Raw genomic sequence first — 21927 nt, forward strand, 5'->3', positions numbered from 1 at the left:
TGTTATTAATCAGTTTTGCCATAACGAAAAGCTTTTAAGTCGATAGGAGTGTCACAGGTTACGTTCACGATTTGACACTCCCTTTTCGAATTGTTTCTTTCTTTGGATCTGAGATTGAAACATTGAGAGGATGACCAAACAAACCTCTTTAACCGCAACAAGTAATGAACAGCATAATAAAACATCGTTCCTTCATCATCTGATTCGTAGATTCCATCGCGGACCTCGCTTATGAGCAGTTACATAATATTGAGGCTTGGAATTAAAGAAAAGATGTGCATTGTCCCATTCGAAGTGATGGGATAATGTTCATGATGAGGCGTCAAGGATGAGTTGCGTTTATCATCTGTACACGAGCATCGAAGTGAGAAGGCTCTTAATGTCCTCCCAATTAAGTCTAACTCGTAATCAAAACATCCTCCTCATCTCACAATTGTCATTCATCCTTTAGAAACCCTATCGTTGCGAGGTGGTGGGATGTACCAAGCGATACACGGATCCCAGTTCCCTCCGCAAACACGTGAAGAGTCACACATTGGAGGAACAGGATCAGTACCGACGCTTCAAGGATCAAGTCAATGTCTCGAAACGGAGCTCCTCGCCGCGGTTCCATTCGCCTTCGCGACCCTCCTCGACCTGGTCGTGCTCGTCGCCCTCTTGGCGAGGGGGGCAGAGCGAAGGCTCAAACCCGGCTCAGATCCCGGTGGTGCTCACCAATAATTCGACCACCTCGAGTCTGATGGCAGGTGGTAGGATGATCAATATGGAGCAAGGCCCCACCTCGCCGTCATCAGTGGGACAAAGTCCCTTGAGGATGGAGCATCTCATGCAAACGGGCGGTTCCGCCGTTCCCATGATTCCATCGGTTCAAGAGGAGACGATGTTGGCGTCACAGAATAAAGGTAGGAACGAAGAGCCATTTCACACCTGAGAGGATTAAAGATGCTTTATAACGAGCTCTGTCGAGGTGTTTGCTCTTGATTGCGAGTCAGGCCTTTAAAGGGCTCCCTCGAATGGTTGTGCTGCATTGCTGCTCTGGTGACTTAGGAAGTTTCTGTTCTGGTCTCGTTCTAGGCGGCTTTTTAGTGCATCAGCCCAATTCTTTGGACGATCTGGACGGAGATTCTTTGCCTCTGGACGAGGTCCCCATTCGATTCGATGGTGAGTAGCTTTGTCATGCCTAGAATGTGACGAACTATTCGTTTGATCGGTGACGCAGATCCACTCAAGCAAGGCCGTCATTGCTTTGGCCAACCATGACAGGTAGCACGTAAGTGGGTGGCACCAAGAAGGTACATCCAGTATCTAGGCCTCGTCGTAACATCATTGCTCGTTTTTTTATGATGGAGTCATGCTCATGATTCTTTTCTATCATTTTCCAGACAATTTTGACTTGACGGCCGATTGGGTCCAGCCTCACCATTCTTAAACGCCATCGTAGCCAGCTGGCTGGCAGATCATGATGATGTTGATGAAATCGTTGAGCGAAGTGGTATGATTTGGGGATGCCCTTCAAAGATGTGAATCCCAGGAGTTTCGTTGTTGCATTTAGTACAAAAATGCTATTGCTTACTTTCCTTCCTCTTGTTTTCCCCCCCTTTCCTCTCCCTGTGTCTTCAGTTTGTAGTTGCATGGTGTTCTCATTATATTTTAATACTGCAATACTTACTTGTACGACTTATACTTTGCGTGCCCTTTGAGATCATGAATTGGCGCTTAGATATCTTATACTCAAATGACCCTTAACTAACTGGCATTGCCCCCGAATCATGAGCAACACTAATTCAGACCTAGTACGAAATCGTATATCAATCAAATCTGTATATTTGTTTTGTGTCTACTCGTTTATCCAATCAATAAAAAAAGCCTTGCATCAGGACAATAGCAACAACTACCCGCCTCCGGCTTTCCATTAATGAGACACAAGAACTTGCGGCGATTCTGTTAGTCCGAACAATCAAGTGTGTCACGCTTGATCCGAGCGTTGTCCGAGAGTGTGCGAGTCCACAGAGCCTCAGGGAAGAGGTCAGTTTTGGGCCATTGACAAGTCCACGTGGGTCGCCACGAGGATGGCCCCCGAACCCCGGGGTCAAATTAGAAACCCACGTTGAGAAGACACATTGTGATCATTTCGGATTTAAATCACCCTCTTGCGGTCGAGCAGGTCATAAGTGACAAGTCGCGTTGTCTCCAAAGAATTCTTGGCTTGGGGTGAAAACACCAGTAAAGAGCCTGTACGTACATACGCATAGTATGTGACATGGCTGAGGATGAAAAAGAAGAAGAAGTTGATGTTGATGATGAGGATGATGATTGTGCTGGGTCGTCGGATTCTCGGAGCACTTTTTGCTCCTATAGATCCTCCTTGTTGAAAAAGTCATCTCCTTCACACTAGGCCAAGAGCTTTGAGACGTCTAATGACCGTAATTGTTTCCATCTTTCACATCTCATGTCAGATTTTCACGATTATGAACCAGTGAAAGAGCACAGGGTTGGGCAGAGCATTTTGTTTAACTTGATCAAAAAACTTCATTCAAAATTGTTCAGCTCATTCAAAAGCATACTTTAACAGGTTGAAAGTTCACTTTATAGAACTAAGCGAGATGAAACGAAGCATCCATCTACGCAGTAACCACTGAGTGACGAATAATGCCATCGGAAACCAGCGTAACTAATCTCCCCTCAAATCAATCCAGTAATCTTCATTGAGCTAGATAGACACCCTAAGTCGATTACATCAATCAAATGAAATGTTCTTTTTCTCCTAATAATGTCTACAAATCAAATGCAGCCATATCCGAGAACGCCGTTTTTAGTCGAGTCTTTAGTTAAGTCTGAAACGTTCCAGAATCGCGCGCCGGCCAATGAGCCTAACCCTGTAGCTTTTCACTACCTTTCGAAGAGAACCCACTCGTACGTATTCTTAGAGGACAAAATAATAGCTCAGATTTCATACTGACAGTAGAAGTTTATTGTACAAAATACCTTATGAATCATAACCCCGAGAGAATGGCTTTCTTTTCCTCTCCCCATCACCCCCATTCCCTCATCAGGTCTTGAAGCACTTCAACGATCCTCCAATCCACAACTGGATTTCGCTCTCAAATCTCGATCCTCGTGAGAGTGTCAATATTTTGAAAACGGGGAATGTGTTGTCCTGTCTGGAATTCGCTTACGACTCTCTACTACCTAGTCTATACACTATAGGGAGGTACTATAGACCGTACGTCCCACTGTACGTATGTACAATTATACCTACATGCAGTAGTAGGGTAGTTCGCTATGATTTTGGCGCACTTCATCAAGATCATGATCGTATTGCCATCATCTTCTCAGAGAGCAACAAAGCAAACGACAGCTCTCGTTTGAGGTCGATTATGAATTTGAAATCCTCATCGTCGACAAACGAGGTGCGTTGTTGTTCCACGGCTGCTTGAAGTCGACAATAATAATGTCTGTTATTTCAGGTCTGAATGTGCTGCTTGAATACCTCAGATAAGGAAGTAATGAGAGCCATAAACTCTATGACAGAAACTGATGAAGAAAAGCCGGGATTCCTCGGCGTCCTCGACTGCATCATGTGTACACGTACACACTGAATGTACGTACTTTGTACAATATTGGAGTCCAACATGCCATGATACGAGTACGAAGGAGACGACAAAGGATAAACACGTTTCGTCACATTCTCAAAACAAAACTTCTTCAAGAACCCAAGAGCAATAGTACCAGAGTCAAAATTGCAACAATTCCGTGCGGTTGGCTCCATCAACGAAGAAAAGACGTGTAGTGTACATATCAGAAAGTTACTTTTTTTGCAAATGGGGAGATTGGAATTTAGAAATGGTTTCTTCGCCGGGATTTGGCTTTGATAGTGTCCGCCATCCAAGAGAACCCGTCAATCAGTCCCTCTCCGTTGGGAGCCGAGGTTCCTTGGACAAACCATTGGCAACGGTTCAGTTTTCGCAAGTCAAGTTTGTCGGTGATCTCACTCACATTCAAGGCCATGGGGAGATCTTGTTTATTGGCCATTACCAAGAGAACCGTGTCACGGAGGCGATCATCAGACAGCACAGACCAGAGCTCTTCCCGTGATTCGTTCATTCGTTCCTGATCACAGGAGTCTACCACATAGATTACGGCATCGTTGTTCTCGAAGTAGTGTTGCCACAATGGTCTGGAACAGAATCATTGGTTGAAAGTTAAATCGGACAGAGGAGCACTCACCCGGATGGTGAAATTGATATTGGCACTCGCCAGCCAAACATTACACAATCGGTTCTAATTACTTTGAAAAAGTCTTGCTAATTGTTGTCGCTTGCCTGGCTTGATAATTGCAATTGTGTAATGCCGCTTTTCTCAACAGAGGATCTAGCGAACTTTACCGAAGCCCCGTGAGTTGTAAGATTCAAACATAACATGTTAACTTTTACCTGATCTTGGTTTGACCACCCACGTCCCAAACCGTCATGCACAAGTTCTTGAACTCGATCGTCTCGACATTGAACCCGATGGTTGGGATGGTGTGCACCAACTCGTTATGCTTCATCTTGTACAAGATGCTGGTTTTCCCCGCTCCATCGAGGCCTATCATGCACACTCTCGCCGGAGTGGCTGCGAACAATTTCTCAACGAGAGAAGAAAACAAAAGGCCCATTTTGGAGGTACTATGGTACAATTACTGAAGTGAGTCGTGAGTCGAGCACGTCGAGCCGGCAGTTTTCTAACTGATATTCGATCGAGTTCAAATGAAATCTTTATAGGTATGGTTATTGGTCCGTTCGTGTCATCGCCTCCACGTGTCCCAAAACAGCCGATCGTCATGTCATCAGAATATGGAGTGTAGTCCTATGTACTACGTTGTATGGAGTGATAAGTTGCGAGCCTAGGGCCTTAGCAAAGAAGAACCTTAGTTTGGATTAGTCTCCAGTATGAGTCATTCACTCCTACGTTTTCGAATTGCGCCATGATATCTGAATCTAAAGCCGATAACGCAATTATCATAATCGATAGTCTCATAGCAAATGAGTGTCACCCATTTGAAGTAAGCTTGAGTCGGTGGAATTTCGGAATAAGAAATACTTATTCCATTGTCGCTCGAAGTAAGATTTATTTCCCTTTTTTTCAATCGTTGACAATTACTTCAAATGTACGATTCACCGCCAATTTCGGTGGATAGCTGAAGAAATGGCCTCGCAATAGCCAGGCCTTTCATGGGGTCCTCGGTATCTGGCGTGTTCGGCAAGCTAAAATAGGCATCTTTGAGGCCGGCAGAACGTAGTCGCCCCTGGCCATCAGGAATAACTGGACGTAGATCAGTGTCGCCAAAAGGACTCGTATACTTGGCAGGAGGGTCCATGGCATCCATTGAGGGACTAACTGAGCCGTGAAGTCCGTGGCTTCGCAACAGTATTGGCGTGTACTGTTCACTGCAAATGCGCCGAAACCGACGTAATGCCTAGAAAAAAAGCGAGACATGAAATGATGGCACATTTGCAACAAGAGCCATCCATATTTAGTAAGTATGCATGGTTTGTTGTTTTTCGGAGTTGTATCTCCAGCATTTTAAGAACCGGGCTTTGGAGCAAATTCAACTGTCGATTGGCAAAGAGACAAAATCTGTACCTTCCGATTGGAGGCGGAATAGGGGCTATTATTTTCTAGCTCCCTCCACAAGGCGTTCTTTGAGTGCTGCCAATCGCAATCCACGGTGGTGGCCTCACTATCTGTGGCCGGCCTTTTGACAGAGTGCGGCCAGATCCAAGAGGACGCGGAAGACCGCAGATGATCTGAATTGTGAGTAGTGCGGGTAGTGGTGGAAGATGAACTTTTTCGGCTCAAACGCCCAAACCGGTTGGAAGGAACTGTGAGCAAGGACGTGTGAGTAAGAGGAAAGAGAGAGAAAAAAGGTCAAACGTGAAAAAGGTTGGTGCGTGGAGGATGCCGGAAAGGCCATCTGTCAAACATATCAAAGAAGGTGAATGTATGTTTCAATGAATGTATCAAGTGCGCATTTGGGAGTAAAATTGCAAAGTACCAGAAAGAGCCCTCTGGTTTGATGAGGCTTGCTCACAATAAGGATTTCGTAAGGAGTATACAATTGCTAAAAGCCTACAACAAAAGTACAACAAAGGATCAACCCCAGAGATCAAGACGGGTATACTCAATTACTTTGTCGAGGCCCACGAATGAGTTCATCCGGACTTCGATTCTCGGCAGGGTCCTCCTCACTCTCGACAGGAGTGATGCTCTGTCTTTGAGGTGCCACTTGATTGTGGCTCACGATGCTTTTCGTGCGACTTTGGCCGGAGGCGATAGATTTGCGGCTGTAGGCTGACCGACTTTCAGCCCTCGCGCTATTTCGGGTCAGATAAGTCTCGCCAATTTCTTCATTTGACTTACGTAATCTTTTGATTTGTAAAAGAACCTGTCGAGATCGAGGCAGCGTGTGTGAAGAAGAAGGATAACATCATGCTTAATATGTTAGGATGAAATGATTCGAACATTCCTTGCAAGCATGACAATCTTTGGTTTAGTTTCAGGCGGGAGATCTGAGTGTACATGATTCAAACTAAGTATATTCGGATGGATGATTGTTTTTTTTTCATCATGCGGTAAAAAAGGTCAATGAGCAGTCGAACAAATAGACTTCTTCGTTTTCCCCACCAAGTTTTAAACAGTTCAGACTTCGCTGTCATCTTTGCACAGTGGTCAAACAGCGATACCACATTCACTCCTGTGCATTGAATTATTTTTGCCTTGAATTGAATTTTTTTATTGCCTTGACATTCTTTGAAAATCTCTGAGATAGAAGTAGGCTCTTTGTTTTATCTACCTCCTCTTGTAAGGCATGGTTCATTTTTGTATACTTAGCCGTGGCTGCTCGTCTTTTCATAACTAACGTTTGAAGAAAAACTAGAAAATACCTAATGTGCTCAAATGGACATTGTGGAAGATCTTTTTCATTCCTGCACCAAAATTCTTCTAGAACAAATATGACGTTGTGCTCTGTTTTTGTTTGATGTGAGTCGTGTCACCTCATGCCTGTGGTTCCTACTGTATGTGGCCTACAAATTTCCAAGTGCCAAGATACGCACCTGTTTATCCAAGAAGCATCGAAGAATAAGTATGACCAACGCCAAAATCAAGAAAAACACCATGAATGTTACAAGAAGACCTGATGAGGACAGATGTGTGGCGCTGAGACCCAAACCGAGCACCAGTCCCAAGAGGCCCAATATCAGCATCAATACATATCGGGTGTAGCGTAGGGTGCTGGAATGGAGGCGAAAACACGTTCCATTAATTAATCCAGAGATATTGAATGCTTTCAATTTCATCATTTTGGTCGTACCTTGACCGGACGTGGTATGAGGCCGACATCAATCGCTCCTTTGAGCCAGAGAAAAATGAGATCAATAAAATGATAAGGGTTCCAAGAAATAAAAGGCTTATGGGAACTAAGATGGCAGCAGACGCGTCTTTGGAGAGATTCAGCCAACATCTGCAAACCGAAAAAAACAGGTCAAATTTATCCAGTGGTTATGGCCAATCAAACTGTTCTTACACTCTTCGTTGATCAGGCATGAGATCTGTATATAAAATGGGAACCACTATAACAATATACAAAAGAGGAACCAGGAAACCAATGGCCACCAAAATTGGAATGTTATCCAATAACGGACAAGTTACCCACGGTACCAATTTGTGAACAATGCAGAGGCTTTCCAATAGCAAAAAAGTTAAGGCCGTCAAAATGAAAAGTGCCAAAAATCCTGTGGCCAATGCACACCACGTTTGATCCTAGAATCAAGAACAGTCCTGTTAGATTGAACTCTTTTTGAAGCGTGATATAATCTCAGATCTAACCTCAGGATCCCAGGACCACGGGCCATCGGTGCCCGCCAAAAGCAGGCACAGAGTAAACAGAAACAATGAGATTTGGAAGCAAACCTGCATGGCATTGTCGGCATATACAGGGCTAAAATAAAAAAATTGAAGCCATTTTAAGATCTGTCAGTAGCTTGCAAGAAGAATCTTACATTGTTCCAGAAAGCACAAGTATTATGATGCAAAGGAGGAGAATAACCATAACAAAAGACATGATCGAAAACTCTGCCGTTCGGTAGTCATCCGCAACCATAGTGTACTGAAAATAGATCAAAGAGTTACACAAAATTAATTCGACAATTGCCATAATTGCTGCGTATTACCCCAACAATCTCAGCCGGCATCTTCGAATCGTTGGCAGTGGTGAAGATGTTATCTAATTGAAGAGTGGTTTTAAACTTGGGACCGAGGGATGTGATGAGTTCCACAGAGTATTCACTCTCCGGCCAAAGATTGGTGAGATTGATGGGAGGTGCACTTGATGAGATGATATTAAACTCCAGGGGAATGTTGCTATCGTTTTCTAATCTGCCAGTTCGGTTGAGGGTATCATTAAGCCCGAGGGTATCCATGGGATCAAGTAGAACTGTCTGGGGAGTTACTCGAACTGTATAATTCGTCTGCCAGCCCTGGTCAGCCTCAGCATCCCAGGATAGTACAACATGAGTCGGTCCCGGAATTATCCTTAAAGATGATCGATTCGGCGCGTTACTTTCGACTAAAAACAAAAGTTGCGGTTTTAGGCAAACGTAGGTAATATTGGTTCGCTAATTGTTGAATGTGCTTTACATGGAATTTCATTTTGACAAAGAACCGGTAAGATTTCCTCGCACGGGTAGCCACGCAACCTCTCTTGAGCTATCGACCAAGCTTGACAAGACTCCGCTCCAGAACTGCTTCTCGTGTCCGGAAAACGGATCCGACTCTCTTTTTCCGTATCCTCTTCCTCCATACTTGAGGTATTTACGTGTCGGTTTTGATGTCTTGCCTCTGGAAAGGAGTGTTATTTAATTAAACTCGGATCTAAAACTGGATCCCCGGTTTTGTACCTTTGCCCATCCAAACCAGATCATAAGTGCCATTTTGAAGTCCAATGGGTTCCAACGATCTCGTTTGGTTCTCGAGAGGATATCCTTGACAAGCAGAATCAGCTCTGGCCTCTGAGGTAAGGCTAGTTCCGACTTGTGAGCAATAAAGGCCAATCCTGGCTCCGGATGAGCAATTAGGGTCTGTAAAAATTGAATTACATTATTTTCTGGCGAAATTGTTTTTTGAACGAGATTCTTTTTTACAAGCTTCGATGGAAATTGGTCCATAGGAAGTCTCGAATTTCGGGTCAATAAGTACGAACTCGTAAAGGCCGCCAAGTTGAAGGGAAGTCACTCGAACTTCGGAAGCCGTTCCTGTGTAATTTGAGCTGACGTTGCCATCAAGATGTTTGAGTGATAACATCACGATATCGGACTCTTCAAATTTGGCAATCTTTTTCAACCAAGACACTATCAGATGACCTTTTGGCGTGATAATCCACTCCACGTCTGACATTGGAACTGTGTAACAAGCAGATGAAGACGCAAAATTAAGAAATTCTGTTAAGAGCGTGCTTTTTTATCTTACGTGTACGAGCGTTGCCAACAGCGGAGACCATCTTCTCAAAAGGTGGAAGTCTCCCAATGATTGATACATTGTACTCTGAGAAAGGTTGCAGGCTTTTGATCGTAAAAGATTGATTCTTGACCGAGTCGTATCGGCAAAAATTGCCTCGTATTGGTAAAGATGCGGCTGACAAAGATTTCACGTGACAATAGACGACCATGAATTCTTGGGGTTGCCAAAACTTCATGGCTCCACTCCATGTCAGATTGATGGACTCTGGAGAGATGGCCGTTCCGACCAAATTCACCGGCTCATCCAAGTAATCTAAGAAAAGATGGGGATGTAAGTCATGTTCCCCCGTTGATTAAATATTTCTCCTCCATTGATTGTTAATGCATTACGTAGCTTTTTTTCCTTCCATTTCTAACTATTTTAAGAAAACCAGGGCGTTGTTCAAACAACACTTTGGCAAAATACAACTGATTTCAAAAACATCTTCCACAAAATAAAAGTATTTATTGTGGGCTTGCTTATCTTTACTGGGAATAGAATTCCCAGCAGCTCGAGATGAAGACGCATTTTAAAAATATTATCTAGCTTTAACTTCATATAATATTTGCTCCACCTCATTCTGTAAACTAAGACCCCATGATCTATCTTGTAAAAGGCTTGGGCAAAGTCAAGATAGACAACATTAAATGACTATGACTAGACCTTGAAAAAAGGTTAAACTTTTTTTTGAGTCAATTTCAAATTTTTCACTTTTTATCCATTTTACCACTCTAGCGACTCTTTCTCGCCATTGTTTCACTATTTTTCATATTTTGGGATATATTTTATCTCTATATCGTCATTTAGGTCCTTTCTGCTTTCTTCTTAACCTGTTGTTCCTTGTTTGGGATCTTTTTTATTTCTGTGCAGCATGACCAGATTTAGCTTTTTTGGTCTGGATTTTCATTGACTTTACTTTTTTTATTATTACTATCTTGTAGTATAATCAGAATGAAAACTTATGGTTTGTATAATTGTTACCACTTAATGTTTAAACAATGTTTGGTCGATCAACCGATTAAATATATCAAATTCAACTCTCTTTTTTCGGTCATAGTTTTAATCCGACCCATATTATTTTACGAACAAAAGCACTCTCAGGACCAAAACAGTAGGCTCCAGAAGAGAGTCAATTGTTTACCATGACATCTGTATCAATTGAAAACGTGTCCTAATGCAAAAAAACTAACTCAATGCCTAAAGATATAGTTGGGTGGCCAGATTTTGTAATAGATAAAAATGCAGCAAAGAGACTAAAAAGGCATAAAAACGACCTTTTCCCCATCGTAATAAAAGCATTTCAGCACTCTTACCCATGGAGAGGAAAGCTCTCTGAAATCTCGCTCGAAGACGTTGCAGTTTTGCGTTACCTCTAAATAGATGATGTCAAGTAAAGGAAATTCAAGGAAAATGTGGTCCGGCACCCTGATTTTGGGCATTTTGGGGAGAGAGAAATAAGACAAACATCACATTCCCCCATTGAATTTTCCATAATGTGATTTTGAGCGAGTTGTGTTACAAAACCCTACTAAATGAGCATGTTTGGTGTTAACCAGTGTGCGCACTATCGAATTGGCTCAATACCACAATGCTAATTGCCTAGAAAAGCATGTAAAATGGAAAAAATGGTAAAATCCAATGCAAGCACAGTGCGGTTTGGCTAGCTTATTGTATTATAGCTAGATAATATTACGGAGCAATTCCTTTGGGATGCCAAGACTTTCCGTGCCAATTTTGTGGGAAGGTTACGGCGTCTCAAATCGGTCTTTCAGGCAATCGATAACTATCATTTATCATAGTAAGTCTTGATGATCATTTTCATGTTAACTACTTTACCATAGATACCATGACTGATGGTATGAAATGTTGATACGCTCTTCTCGCATTCAAATTGATTATGTCTTACCTGTGACTTTGTATTCACAAATGCCGTGCAGGTAGCTGGCACAGTTTTCTCCCTTCCAAACTGAGGATGAATTCGAGCGAGGTTGCTCTACTATATCAACCTTAATGCAACAGTGACCCCCATCGAGTCCGGAATTGAATGCGAAATTGGTTGACAGTTCTGCACTTCCATCACTCCACATGCTATCGGGAGGGGCTAGAAGGAGAAATGAACGGTTAACCCCAAACGATGAGCGAATACGGCTCGTCAGCAAAAGAGTAGAGATCAAAACGCCAATTTTGTTCTTAAAATGTTAAGAAAAGATGACGTCAAAGGCAAGTTTGAATTAGTTTCCTCATATAGATATACTTTGATATTTGGTTCCTGTTTATCATCTGATTTGCAATCCACTGAAGACTGGTTATGATTTAAAGGCGTTTTGGAGTTTCATTGTTACCATGGTTGGTCACAAAATGAGGTTAAAATTGGGCGAGAACACTAAGGAAGTTATATTTTTGGGGGCTATGTAGCGTTAACCATTGATAGTATGGACAATAGCAACAGGGCCCCTTAGACTTGACGTAAAGCCATCTGGAGCGGAGGAGACGTAGCGTAGTGGATAAATCGTTTTTTCTAGCACGAGAGAGATGTTCGGTTCGATTCTACTCCCTGACCTTTGCACTGCATGTTGTTGAGTATTAAACGATGTGATGGCCGGATTTGCTGGCCGGGCGAGGCTCAAACCTCTGACCCCTGCACCCACCAATTGACTACCTGAGGATGACACTCTTTTTTTATAACGACGATATGATTACCTGGACTGTTGGGACAGATATTCCCCCCTGACCAGTAGCTTGATAGATTGGTATTTCGTGCCAAGGCCTCTTCTAAATAGTAATGGTCTAGACTGACCAGATGTCCTCCTGACGAAACACATTCGGATTCCAAATTCCCCCATTGATCAGGCAGTGACGTTTCCATATAGAGCACCATTGAAGAATTGGACTCGACAAAGTGAACGGGTGATCCTACTCGAAGTAAAAATAAAACATCCTTATTAGATTAACCATTTCTTTTTGGTTCTTAATCTATTTCGGGGTGCTTGTTGCTTACCGGAGGCAATCACAGTGTTTCCGCAAGGTATAACTTGGTTTTGAAAAATGCAATCGAGACTCAGTTGGTACGAATTGCCCATTAATATCCCTCCAAAACTAAAGGCGTTGTCAACATAAGACAAGTTGGCAGTTTGTAGGATATCGTCTTCTAGGAACAAACGTGAACCCATCCAATCAGTTAGTAACGGTAAGATTTCGAGTTAAAATAAGGTGCATTACCTGAACCTCCCAAGGGTCGAAGACTAATGATATAGCCCTGAGCCTCGAATTCCGAATAAACGTTGGCCTTTTTGCTTTCCATAATGGCTCGAGCTGGTTCCCAAGTGGAACGAATCTGACCACTCCATTGAATTTGACTCTGAAAGTCCACATCTGCCACGAACGAATGATGATGATCCTTGGTCGAGTTCCATTTTGTCACTGAAAATGGATCCAGCTTCATGTTTTGAAAGTGCATGTTTTTGCAAATATTTTCCTAATCTTACTTAAAACAAGAGTCCCAGTGTGTTCCTTGACTTCATTGGGAATGTTGGGTCCATATGGGGTGAATACAAGTTTATAGTCGTTGGTCTTTTGAAGATTCGGGAGGGTGATCACTTTTTGAATCGAGTCTCCGATCTCTTCAATCACATTTCCGCCATTGTCCTCAACCTTCAGTCTCATGTTTGGTGATCTCCAACCATGACGAGTTTCCGTCCATTTGACGACGACGGATCCATCTTCAAGTGAAGTGGCACGAAATCGATGGGGACGGATAAAGTCAATCCGGTCGGCGATGGAACAAGGAGAAACGTGCAGGAAACACGACGAGGGTGCCTTGAGCACGGCCTCTTTTTCGTACCTCCCACAATTGATGGCGAACCCTTGGTAGACGCAAGTGATTTCCACTTGATATTTGGCACCAAAAACGGGATTCGCCGAGATGAACCCAGGGGTGGTGAGATTGAATTGAGTGATCTCTGGCCTTTGGCCTTCTTCGGTGACTAATTTGGCCAGGAACCGCTCTGATTCCAAGAAGACACGTTCACGATTGGCCACCTCCACCTCTGGCTTGGTCCATTGGATGTCCAAGAAGCCCGCGGGCAAGGCGTTGAACATGAGGTGAATTTCCGGCTGGAACCGTCGACTCAAATCATCGAGCGAGCAACCCAAGACTTCGAATCTGAAGCACTTCTCCTCATGGCCCACCCATCGGACCCCAGAGGAAGCCAAGATCCGGATATATCGGGCAGTTTCCACCCGGTGGAAACTGTGAGTGGAGATTACACCTTGGCTATCACTCTTGTCATCCGCATAGAACTGCAAAATATGAAGAAACCCTGGTAATCGCACTCAGCAAATCCATGGCATGGAATCCAATCTGATCCCACCAAATCTCCGCAACAATCGCGCCAAGAGGATCCGTCCAAGCTGAGAGCCACTCGAAGTCCGACGTAGCGAAGGTACTCCACCCCATGCTTGGATTGGGGTGGTCCCTGGCTTTGAAAGCCGGAGATGAGCCGAACTTGGCCCAGATCCACGGAGAAGAACACCTCATCGATGCTATCACTGGATCGGAAACACCAAGCCCCGTGGTCATGATTGAGCCGACCGGAAGTTGGGGAGCTCGTGTTGGCACTCGCCCTAAATTGAATTGAATAATAATACTTCGAAACCATTGTGACTGGCCGATTCATAAAGCTTTGATTGTGTCGGGTCCATTGTTCAAGCACAATGGGGCGAATATGGCAACGGCATGGTTTGAATTGGTCTCATTTGTCGCTTCCATGTTGACGATAGTGTCATATGTATGGAGAGTAATGGCAGGGTAACTTACGTAATCTGGTCGTTGGTGATGCTTCCGGATTCCAAACCAAGTCCAAAGTAACATTTACTGTCAAGGGCCGAGGATTGAAGAGCTAGAAAGAACAAAAGCGATGATTTGAAGAAAAATTGATATATTTCGAATGTCTGGAGGGGGACAGGGGTTATTTCATGGTAATTGGAATGTTTCAGTACGTTATTGAAAAAAAAATTCACCCCGCTTGCGGTCGTTAAGCAAAATGAAAATTAGCAACAAAAACCACCACATTTCATTGAGAAACACATATATATATTCCTACAACATAGCACCGACGAGCGCAGGAAAGAGTATTAAATCGACTGCAATAATCGGTTCTCTTTCATTTCATGATACATGGTCCTTGAATAACACGTTTTGGACGTACCGTAGTACATTGTTAAAGGTATTTTACTGGGATAATGATTGCCATTCATCATAACACAACCTAACACGGTTGGGGGAAAAAGGGTGCCTCAACACGTGGGGGACCTTTTTTCCATCAAAAACTCCAAATAAAGAATTCTAGTGGGGAGCTAAGAGCCAAGAGAGAGGAGGGGGGGGGGACTTTTCCAGACTTTCAAGGTCGTTCGAGGTAAACTCTCTTAGGCACGATATTTTGGTTCATGTTCTGAGTGATTCGGAACGAATGTTACGTTTCACCTTGCAACGGATAAAACAACAAAACAACACAAGTTAATCAGACCAGAGAGGCATTTCACATGCCATGTTGGTCCTTCAAAAAACGCTCTTAGCTCGCTTCTCCGTCATGAGAAGAGTCGCTGGTTGAATGTATCTCCTTTCATTCGATATCTGTCGAAGCGCATGAAACCACACATTAAAACGAGGAGTTTCTGGCTTGTCAACATGAAAGTGAGATTTCCCTTGCTGCTAAGTTTCATTAGCCTTTCTCCAATGAGAACAGGAGCTCTGTAATGTCTGACAGCGAGAGAGTAACAATTATTCAAAGCAGTCAGATGTATTGAGCTTTTAGGGTGAGTGAATTAATGCGTTTGTTCCTGGAAAACTCTCTTCTTAAAGAATTAAGCATAAATTCTCCCACGATTCAAGCCCGTGACGCAGTCTAAAGTCGGTTGGCTTTATGTACATCGAAGGGCGTTTCTCCAAGAGGGAGTTTTCCGTCAAAATGGATTGACCTTTCAACATAAATCATGTCATTCATGCTCTCGGCAAAAAATACCAACGTGTTTACTTTCTTGTGTTATTGGACAGCTTTGAAACACATTTCGGAAACCAATTGACAAAGGGTTAAAAAGCCCTGACAGCCTCCAAAAAAGTCGAGGGGGAAAGAGGGTTGAATGGTTGGTGAAGAAACTTACTTCGAAAAATTGGATTTTCCCACACGAGCAAAAAATTTGGTTGGAAGCGAATGATTTGGCGTATCATTTTCACACTAATTACTCGCCCTGTCTTCAAGCATTTATGGATAAAAGAGTGCGTAAGGAAGGAGCCAAACGACTCGTAAATCAAGTTGATCATTGACCATTGTCCGTTTTTTTGTAACTCGATCGTGTTTTTCGTAAACGTGCCACCGTCAAGGGGAATGAGATTGTTTCCCATTTGCCAAATACTGTAAGTCTGCTTTGTTGGTTTGGTTGAACAACCCTACTGACGGTTGTCATTATGTGGTTTGCACGGAGAAAAACTTATGTTCACGTACTTCTCATGAGACTTAAAATCGAAACAAGCTTGTTCTCTTACCTTCAAAGAGGACGAGTGACACGAGGCAAACCCCCAAGAGAGAGCTCATTTTTGATTATTCGACAATCGCACCTCATGGGGTGGAAAGCAGTCCATCCAAGTCATGACAAGTTCATTTATCAAATGGTGTTTGCGTGGGGTGCTCCAGGGTTCCAAGTGCTCCTCCCTCCTCCTTTTCCTTCGCAGGTACGTGTAGCACAGAAGTTTGATGGACACGGACGGTGTGAACCCTTTCGTTTGTTTGGTGGTGACGATGATGATGATGTCGTTGCGGCTTTGCTTGCTTGTTGCGCGGATCCACAAATGTCGATGAAGGTTTTATCGATCGCAATCGAAGAGGGTGGAAAAGTTCGTCTCCATCAGCGACCGGCTCAGATTAGCCCAGTTTAGCCCCTGGATTATTTATGCAAGCGGGTTCCTCCTCCTACAGAAAGACGAAAGGAAGGCAGTGGGGGGAATTACTGATCCGAGTTCCAATATCATTTCAGCTTTGCGTTCAACATGGAACTCGTCCAAAAACAGTTAGTCGGACTATATCCAATGTCTTCACTTGATTCACACCAATCGGAACACCTCACCAAACAGGAAGACTATTTGTCACTTGCACACCATGAAATTCACTCCCTGGCCTCTGTTGTTTTTCATCCAAGTTTGCCCCAGGATTTGTTCCGACTGGCGATCGTAATATGATCATATGGATAATTGAATGGTTGGCCGGAGAATCTCAGATCCTCGTCATGTGAGTTGAGGGTGGGCGCATTCACCTTGAGAACTCGGTTCGAAATCCACCTTTTCAAGTTAGCGCGTCGGGCGGGAATGAAGAGACGACGCGCCTTACCAAGAGGCTCTTACTGTTCAATGTTCAGATACTGCCTCCCCCCCCCCCAGCACATGCCCTCTAATATACCGGTACATTATCTTCATTGATGTGAGGAGAGTTCGGTAAAATGAGATTGATCAGTGGATTACCAAATGGTACGGGCAACTTTAGCCAAGCTATTTCTTTCTTTTCATTAAGAATAAGTGAGTCGAATATGCGGCATATATGAGGTCCAAATTTTTATACCAGTCCGTCTAGTCCAATTGTGACTTCTTGAATAGGCTATTGTTCGAGTCAATATGTAGATAATAGACCAATGTCTCACCCAAGTAATTACCGTTTTCTTGGTTTCTTACTCTTAACATGAGACACCACAGACCACTGCTTATATCTGACAGTCAGTGGACTTGTGAGAATAAAGTAAAGAGGGTGGTAATCAGGTTGAATCTAGACTATTATGCTCTAGTTTTGATGTCGTCTTGTTGCGATACACGTTCAAGCATGAGGGGGAGACATATCTCCTTTGAAATAATTAGGTAAAATGATTGACGACTTGTTCTAATGGACTGGTTTGAACGAAAGGGTGGCTAAGATTATGTTCAAAGAAGGACCTTCGTTCGAGCTGTCCATGATTGGGTTCAAAGCGAAACCCCCGTTCCTACCGTCTGATATGGCAGTCAAACCCGGGGATTTGCTGGCTAATTTTCAAAGAAAAATCACGTCTGCACCAATATTTAAAGCCTCTTTAGAGTCATAAACCCAGACCACATTACCGGTCGTCAAGTCATTTATTTGGATAACAAGTCGCCATCATTTTTGACAAGCTGATTTCCTTTTTCGTCGGTGAACTTGATCTCAGCTGCCAAAGTTCCGCTACATTGACTTTAAGGCTCCAGATTCCCGTCAACTTTTACTACTAACATAATGACGGAAATCATGCAAAGGATGGCGTTGTTGCCTTTGGTTTTACTGTTCCTACGGTTGCAAAACAAACCATGTCGAACATCTGCCTTCAAAACTCAAAGCGAAAACCAAAGAAGAGGAGGGAAAACCATCGTGTTCATGGCCATGTTTTCCGGAGGAGAGATGAGTTTCATTTCAATTTGGTTCGGCCAGCCATTGGAATGCGTCATGGATTTTACATTACACTGAGCAACGTGTTCTAATTGGGATCACGAGTCAGCCACTGGAGAAATTAGTATACTGTATGATGATTTGGCCAGGATCTTTTTTCCCGTTCTTGGTGGCTGATTTGCATTGCCAAGTCAATGACTCACTTTTAAAATCTGCTGGCATTCCTCTTCGAAGTTATAAGCCGGACCCACCATGGACGACGTCACCCCTGGACGCAGACGATACCTGTGAAAATGGGCACTTTTTTCTCAATGGACCCAATCTTTTATTTCTATCCCGCAGAAAATTAAGTACTATTTGACAAGAAAGGCGTTAGACAACCTTTTACTCAATCGAACATCTTTGTCAAAAGAAATAACCTAGCAATAAAGGCTCAAGAATTAATCGTAGGTAAATTTTGCCTCACAAGACCGAACCAGTCACCGTCCAGTAATCACGGCGTCCCTGACCAGACCCTGACATTTTTTTTTTCTTTTCGGCCCATTTCACGTCGCTTTTCGTTTGTATCTATATTTTTGGCACATGCTCGTCTATCACGAATGCAGACACCAGAAAAACAGTGACTCGCTAAAAAAGAATTCTTTTTTCGCCAGGGAATTATACCCCCAAACAAGCGTGCTCCTACCAGATGTGTAGAAAAGTAGGGCCAAATTTGAATCCCACCGATCACCATTAACGTTTCACTCCCAAATTCAAGGCCTTGGATGGATGATGTGCGGCAATGGTGATAATGTTGGATGGCTTGGTTAGCCAACTGTAGACAACACAAAAAAGCGTCGCTGGGGCCGCGGTTTTCACCCGGAGATGTCCAACTAACTACTGACTTTGAAGTACGTGCTACAATACTATGCCTTACTCCACTTGTACGTAGCAGGTACGTACGCACCGGTTTGGTTGGTCCAGTCAGTCAACTCTCCTAGAGGTGAGCCACCACCTACAGCACCTTCTGAACGTGTTCCACTTTGAACGCGTTACTTTGGAACACTTGGAACGAGTGCGGTTCCGCGTGAATCCAGAAAGAGCGCGACATTTCGGGGACGGTGCGGTCAGGGACGCCAAATTAAGACTTCTGGCCACCCCATGTTTTCATGGTTAGTTTGACGTAACTTTTTACTCATTGATTTCATGACCATCTCATTGAACGTAGTTCAGATTTAAAAACATATTATTTTCCCCAACTCATGATACCGTTTATAAGGGTCCATGCCAATTCAGCCCTTGTCCAGTGGTAATCTGCAAAGGTCATTCATTATCCATCAATCCATCAGTCGTCTTAGTCATCGCCATGGAGATTGGTTCCTAGTACTGGATGATGCCATCATGACTCATGGTTCATGGTCCATGGTCCTTCTCCATAGTGAATGTTTGATTTGGACCCTGGCTCATGAAACGAACTAAGGTATTCCCGCTGTATTCTGTCTCTGGCTTCAAGCTCGGGGAAAAAAGAAAGGGTCTGTGTGAGTGAAGTGGTGAACCCTATGGCGAACCAAAGAAACTCACAGTCGGGTTCTTACCTGGATCTCAACCACCAATCCCCGAGGATTTACCCCTTTGACTATAAAGGAACAGTTTTAATGCTCAACAGTAATTGTTAAGCTTAGTTCAATCGCTGCGAGTTTATTTATTTGTTCTGGCGTCTGTTGGGGGCCTAGATTCTGACCAAAAATAGGTACATTTTAACCCCTCGGTTTCACAGGTATTACTTTTCTTTTAATGTACCTTCGGGCATATCACCGTAGATTAGCTCATTTAAGCTGTCACCGCCTTGACAACTGTTGACATCTCATACCAGGAACCTTTTGTTCTCAATGTGTGTATTGGTTTCGGCTAGGAATAGTTATGCATCATTTCGAACTCTGGTCAATGCAAAATGCTCTTTCATTTCAATGTTCTCCTGGAAATCTTAGTGAAGTTCTATTTGAGCAAAGCTTTGGTCATTCAACTCGCAGATCTTCTCTCCAAATCGGGTAACTTCAATTCCTGATGTCATTTTTACATGAGACCAAAGCCTACCGGTGTCTCCAATGACAACTGAATTGCATTTGATGTTCAGACCATATCTTTAATGCTCCCTTGCTTCCGAAATGAGACACTTTCATCAATGGAGTTCTATAAACTCTTTTGTCAGCCACGACCTACTGTAATCCCTGGCCTCATTCTACTCTTTGTATCCACTAATTCTGTAGTAGCTTTACCCCTGGATAGAGAAAGCAAGCCTTGGTAGACTCATTTAGCAAATTCTACCCAACCAAAGGGATTCATTCATTCCTAGCTATTGAAGCAAGGAAAATAAAAAAAACCCGCACCCCTCTGGTGATCAATTGGATCTCTAGGAATCTTTTGGCAATGCCGGCGATTACCCGCATTTACCTGCTCCAATATCAAAATAGGTCACACTCAGGCATCCTCTACCAGTATGGCCCCTTAAGTTTATCTAGGTAACGAGGACTGTGATTGAATGCTAATCGAAATGTGAAAATGCCAGACTCTCCTTTTTCTTTGTATTTCTCCCCTTGTTGTTTTGAATCTATACATTATTTATTGGGATCGCTCCACTCTCTGTAGGCAATGTCTTGAGAATTGGAAGCACTCTTCTGTGTTGCTCTGACGAAAAGAGAGGGGGAAAAGGTAATTAGGGTTGTCTATTCCACAATCGAACTGCAAGCCTATCCACGTGAGTGTGTCATTTATTACGGATCATTGGCAAGTCCGACCCAGTACACTCCGAAAAACTCCGCATGAATTGAAGCATGTCATTTACAATATGTACATTATGTGGCCAGTGAGGAAGCCAAAAAGGTTCCGACAACTTCTTTGGGAGAAGAAAACGATCCAAGAGAAAACATGAAACTTGGAACATGCGCGGCGGTCCAATAAAGACCGCTCTTTAGACCGAGTCAGTGACCGCCACCGGTCTTTACACACAAGGTCATTTTTATTCTCGAAAACACACAAAGGGAAGTCCCATCTTGTTCAGTGTATAGAAACAAGCCATCTATATTATTTTTTTATATTCCAAATAACATTCAAGGACACGGTGTGTATGTTGAGTTATGGCAAAGACGAGACAAAGGGAAAGTGGAAAGGAGAAGAGATGATAAAATATGTGAACAGCACTTCATAAGGAAGTAGCGAAATGCATTATTATGTTTTGCTGGCGATTTACCTCGAATCAAAGAGCCCTCTACTCGCAATTTTTCTTTCTTTCTGTCTCTTGTTGTACTTGTTTCAAGGGAGAGTAGTTTGTAGGCTGCTGTGGTCATGCTTTACTGGATTTCTACCATGACTCTTCTTCAGCCTGCTTTGGCCGAAACAGTCCATTATGTTGTTACATAATGATGATCTTATAGTGCTCGACATGCACAAAGACATATTAATTTCATTGTCTTTAGAGCCGAGCGCTAAACCCTGTTGTATCTAGTTGTATCTATTAGTGGGCAATCAACCACCATGAAGGACACTAATACAGTATGCAGGACTTGGAGATTGAATGCTTTTGTTCACGCAATGGCAATATTAATAATGATGCGAGCCCAGTTGAGTGTTTTGAACACACAGTTTTTACCTTTTATGATGTATCGAAAGATATTGAGAAATGACAACTGGAGCGTAGTGCTCTGGAATTGGACAATCTGTTAATCGCATGTTTGAGAGGATTTTCTTTGATCAATCTAAAGACCGTATTCAAAATGGAAAATGCATAAGATTGAATTTACTGCAGTAATCTAGCTTTTAACAGAGCGGAGGCAAACATAATTATTGTCAATAACTCGATGTTAATTTAAAAATGCAAGTAAACTGAGAGAGCTCTCATATTGAGAGAGATTAAAGAACTTGGAATTGTAGTGTTCAGAGAATGTACGAAAGGATCTTATACTGTGCGTCTTCAAAAGCA

At 43.1% G+C, this 21927-nt stretch overlaps 2 protein-coding genes and 1 long non-coding RNA gene across 8 annotated transcripts in view; 2 read left to right on the plus strand and 1 right to left on the minus strand.

Annotated features, from left to right (window-relative positions):
• The window catches only part of LOC131893170 (uncharacterized), a 16883-nt gene extending 15001 nt beyond the window's left edge, over nt 1-1882 (plus strand). The window contains exons 5-7 of the mRNA XM_059243135.1: nt 452-902; nt 1075-1161; nt 1383-1882. Coding sequence (XP_059099118.1) covers nt 452-902; nt 1075-1161; nt 1383-1429 — 585 coding nt within the window. The 3' untranslated portion in view covers nt 1430-1882. The remainder of the gene's footprint in view (nt 1-451; nt 903-1074; nt 1162-1382) is intronic.
• A 1441-nt stretch (nt 1883-3323) lies between these two features.
• LOC131893192 (uncharacterized) lies at nt 3324-5095 on the plus strand. Its single transcript, XR_009374649.1, has 3 exons — nt 3324-3410; nt 3468-4686; nt 4764-5095. It is a non-coding gene; the product is annotated as an uncharacterized LOC131893192 (long non-coding RNA).
• Nucleotides 5091-19086, minus strand: LOC131893169 (uncharacterized). 6 transcript variants are annotated; one of them, XM_059243128.1, is made up of 23 exons: nt 18658-19086; nt 18176-18257; nt 16079-16502; nt 14354-14435; nt 13908-14160; nt 13023-13836; nt 12757-12957; nt 12536-12685; nt 12238-12450; nt 11444-11638; nt 9508-9810; nt 9183-9440; nt 8940-9119; nt 8680-8880; nt 8214-8608; nt 8043-8149; nt 7870-7981; nt 7568-7803; nt 7355-7504; nt 7098-7275; nt 6172-6427; nt 5626-5864; nt 5091-5458 (listed from the first exon to the last, which is right to left on the minus strand). In XM_059243128.1, exons 3-23 carry the CDS (start codon nt 16125-16127, stop codon nt 5144-5146), a joined length of 4887 nt encoding a protein of 1628 aa, XP_059099111.1. In that variant the 5' UTR covers nt 16128-16502; nt 18176-18257; nt 18658-19086; the 3' UTR covers nt 5091-5143. The 6 variants fall into 6 exon arrangements, with proteins under 6 accessions (XP_059099111.1, XP_059099112.1, XP_059099114.1 ...); XM_059243129.1 differs by lacking the exon at nt 18176-18257; XM_059243131.1 differs by lacking the exons at nt 18176-18257; nt 18658-19086 and having other exon boundaries at nt 12536-12682; nt 16079-16724.
• Nucleotides 19087-21927: the final 2841 nt, after the last annotated feature.

Source organism: Tigriopus californicus, chromosome 2 (genome assembly GCF_007210705.1).
Source record: "Tigriopus californicus strain San Diego chromosome 2, Tcal_SD_v2.1, whole genome shotgun sequence".
NCBI classification, from domain to species: Eukaryota; Metazoa; Arthropoda; class Copepoda; order Harpacticoida; family Harpacticidae; genus Tigriopus; species Tigriopus californicus.

Bases quoted from the DNA above. Each gene is read 5' to 3' on its own strand.
- LOC131893169 (XM_059243129.1), bottom strand. From the start codon at position 16,127: ATGAGCTCTCTCTTGGGGGTTTGCCTCGTGTCACTCGTCCTCTTTGAA. The intron at 12,451-12,535 runs GTAAGCAACAAG...TACTTCGAGTAG, and splicing joins AAACACTGTGATTGCCTCCG to GATCACCCGTTCACTTTGTC. The intron at 7,804-7,869 runs GTTAGATCTGAG...TCTTGATTCTAG, and splicing joins CGTGGTCCTGGGATCCTGAG to GATCAAACGTGGTGTGCATT.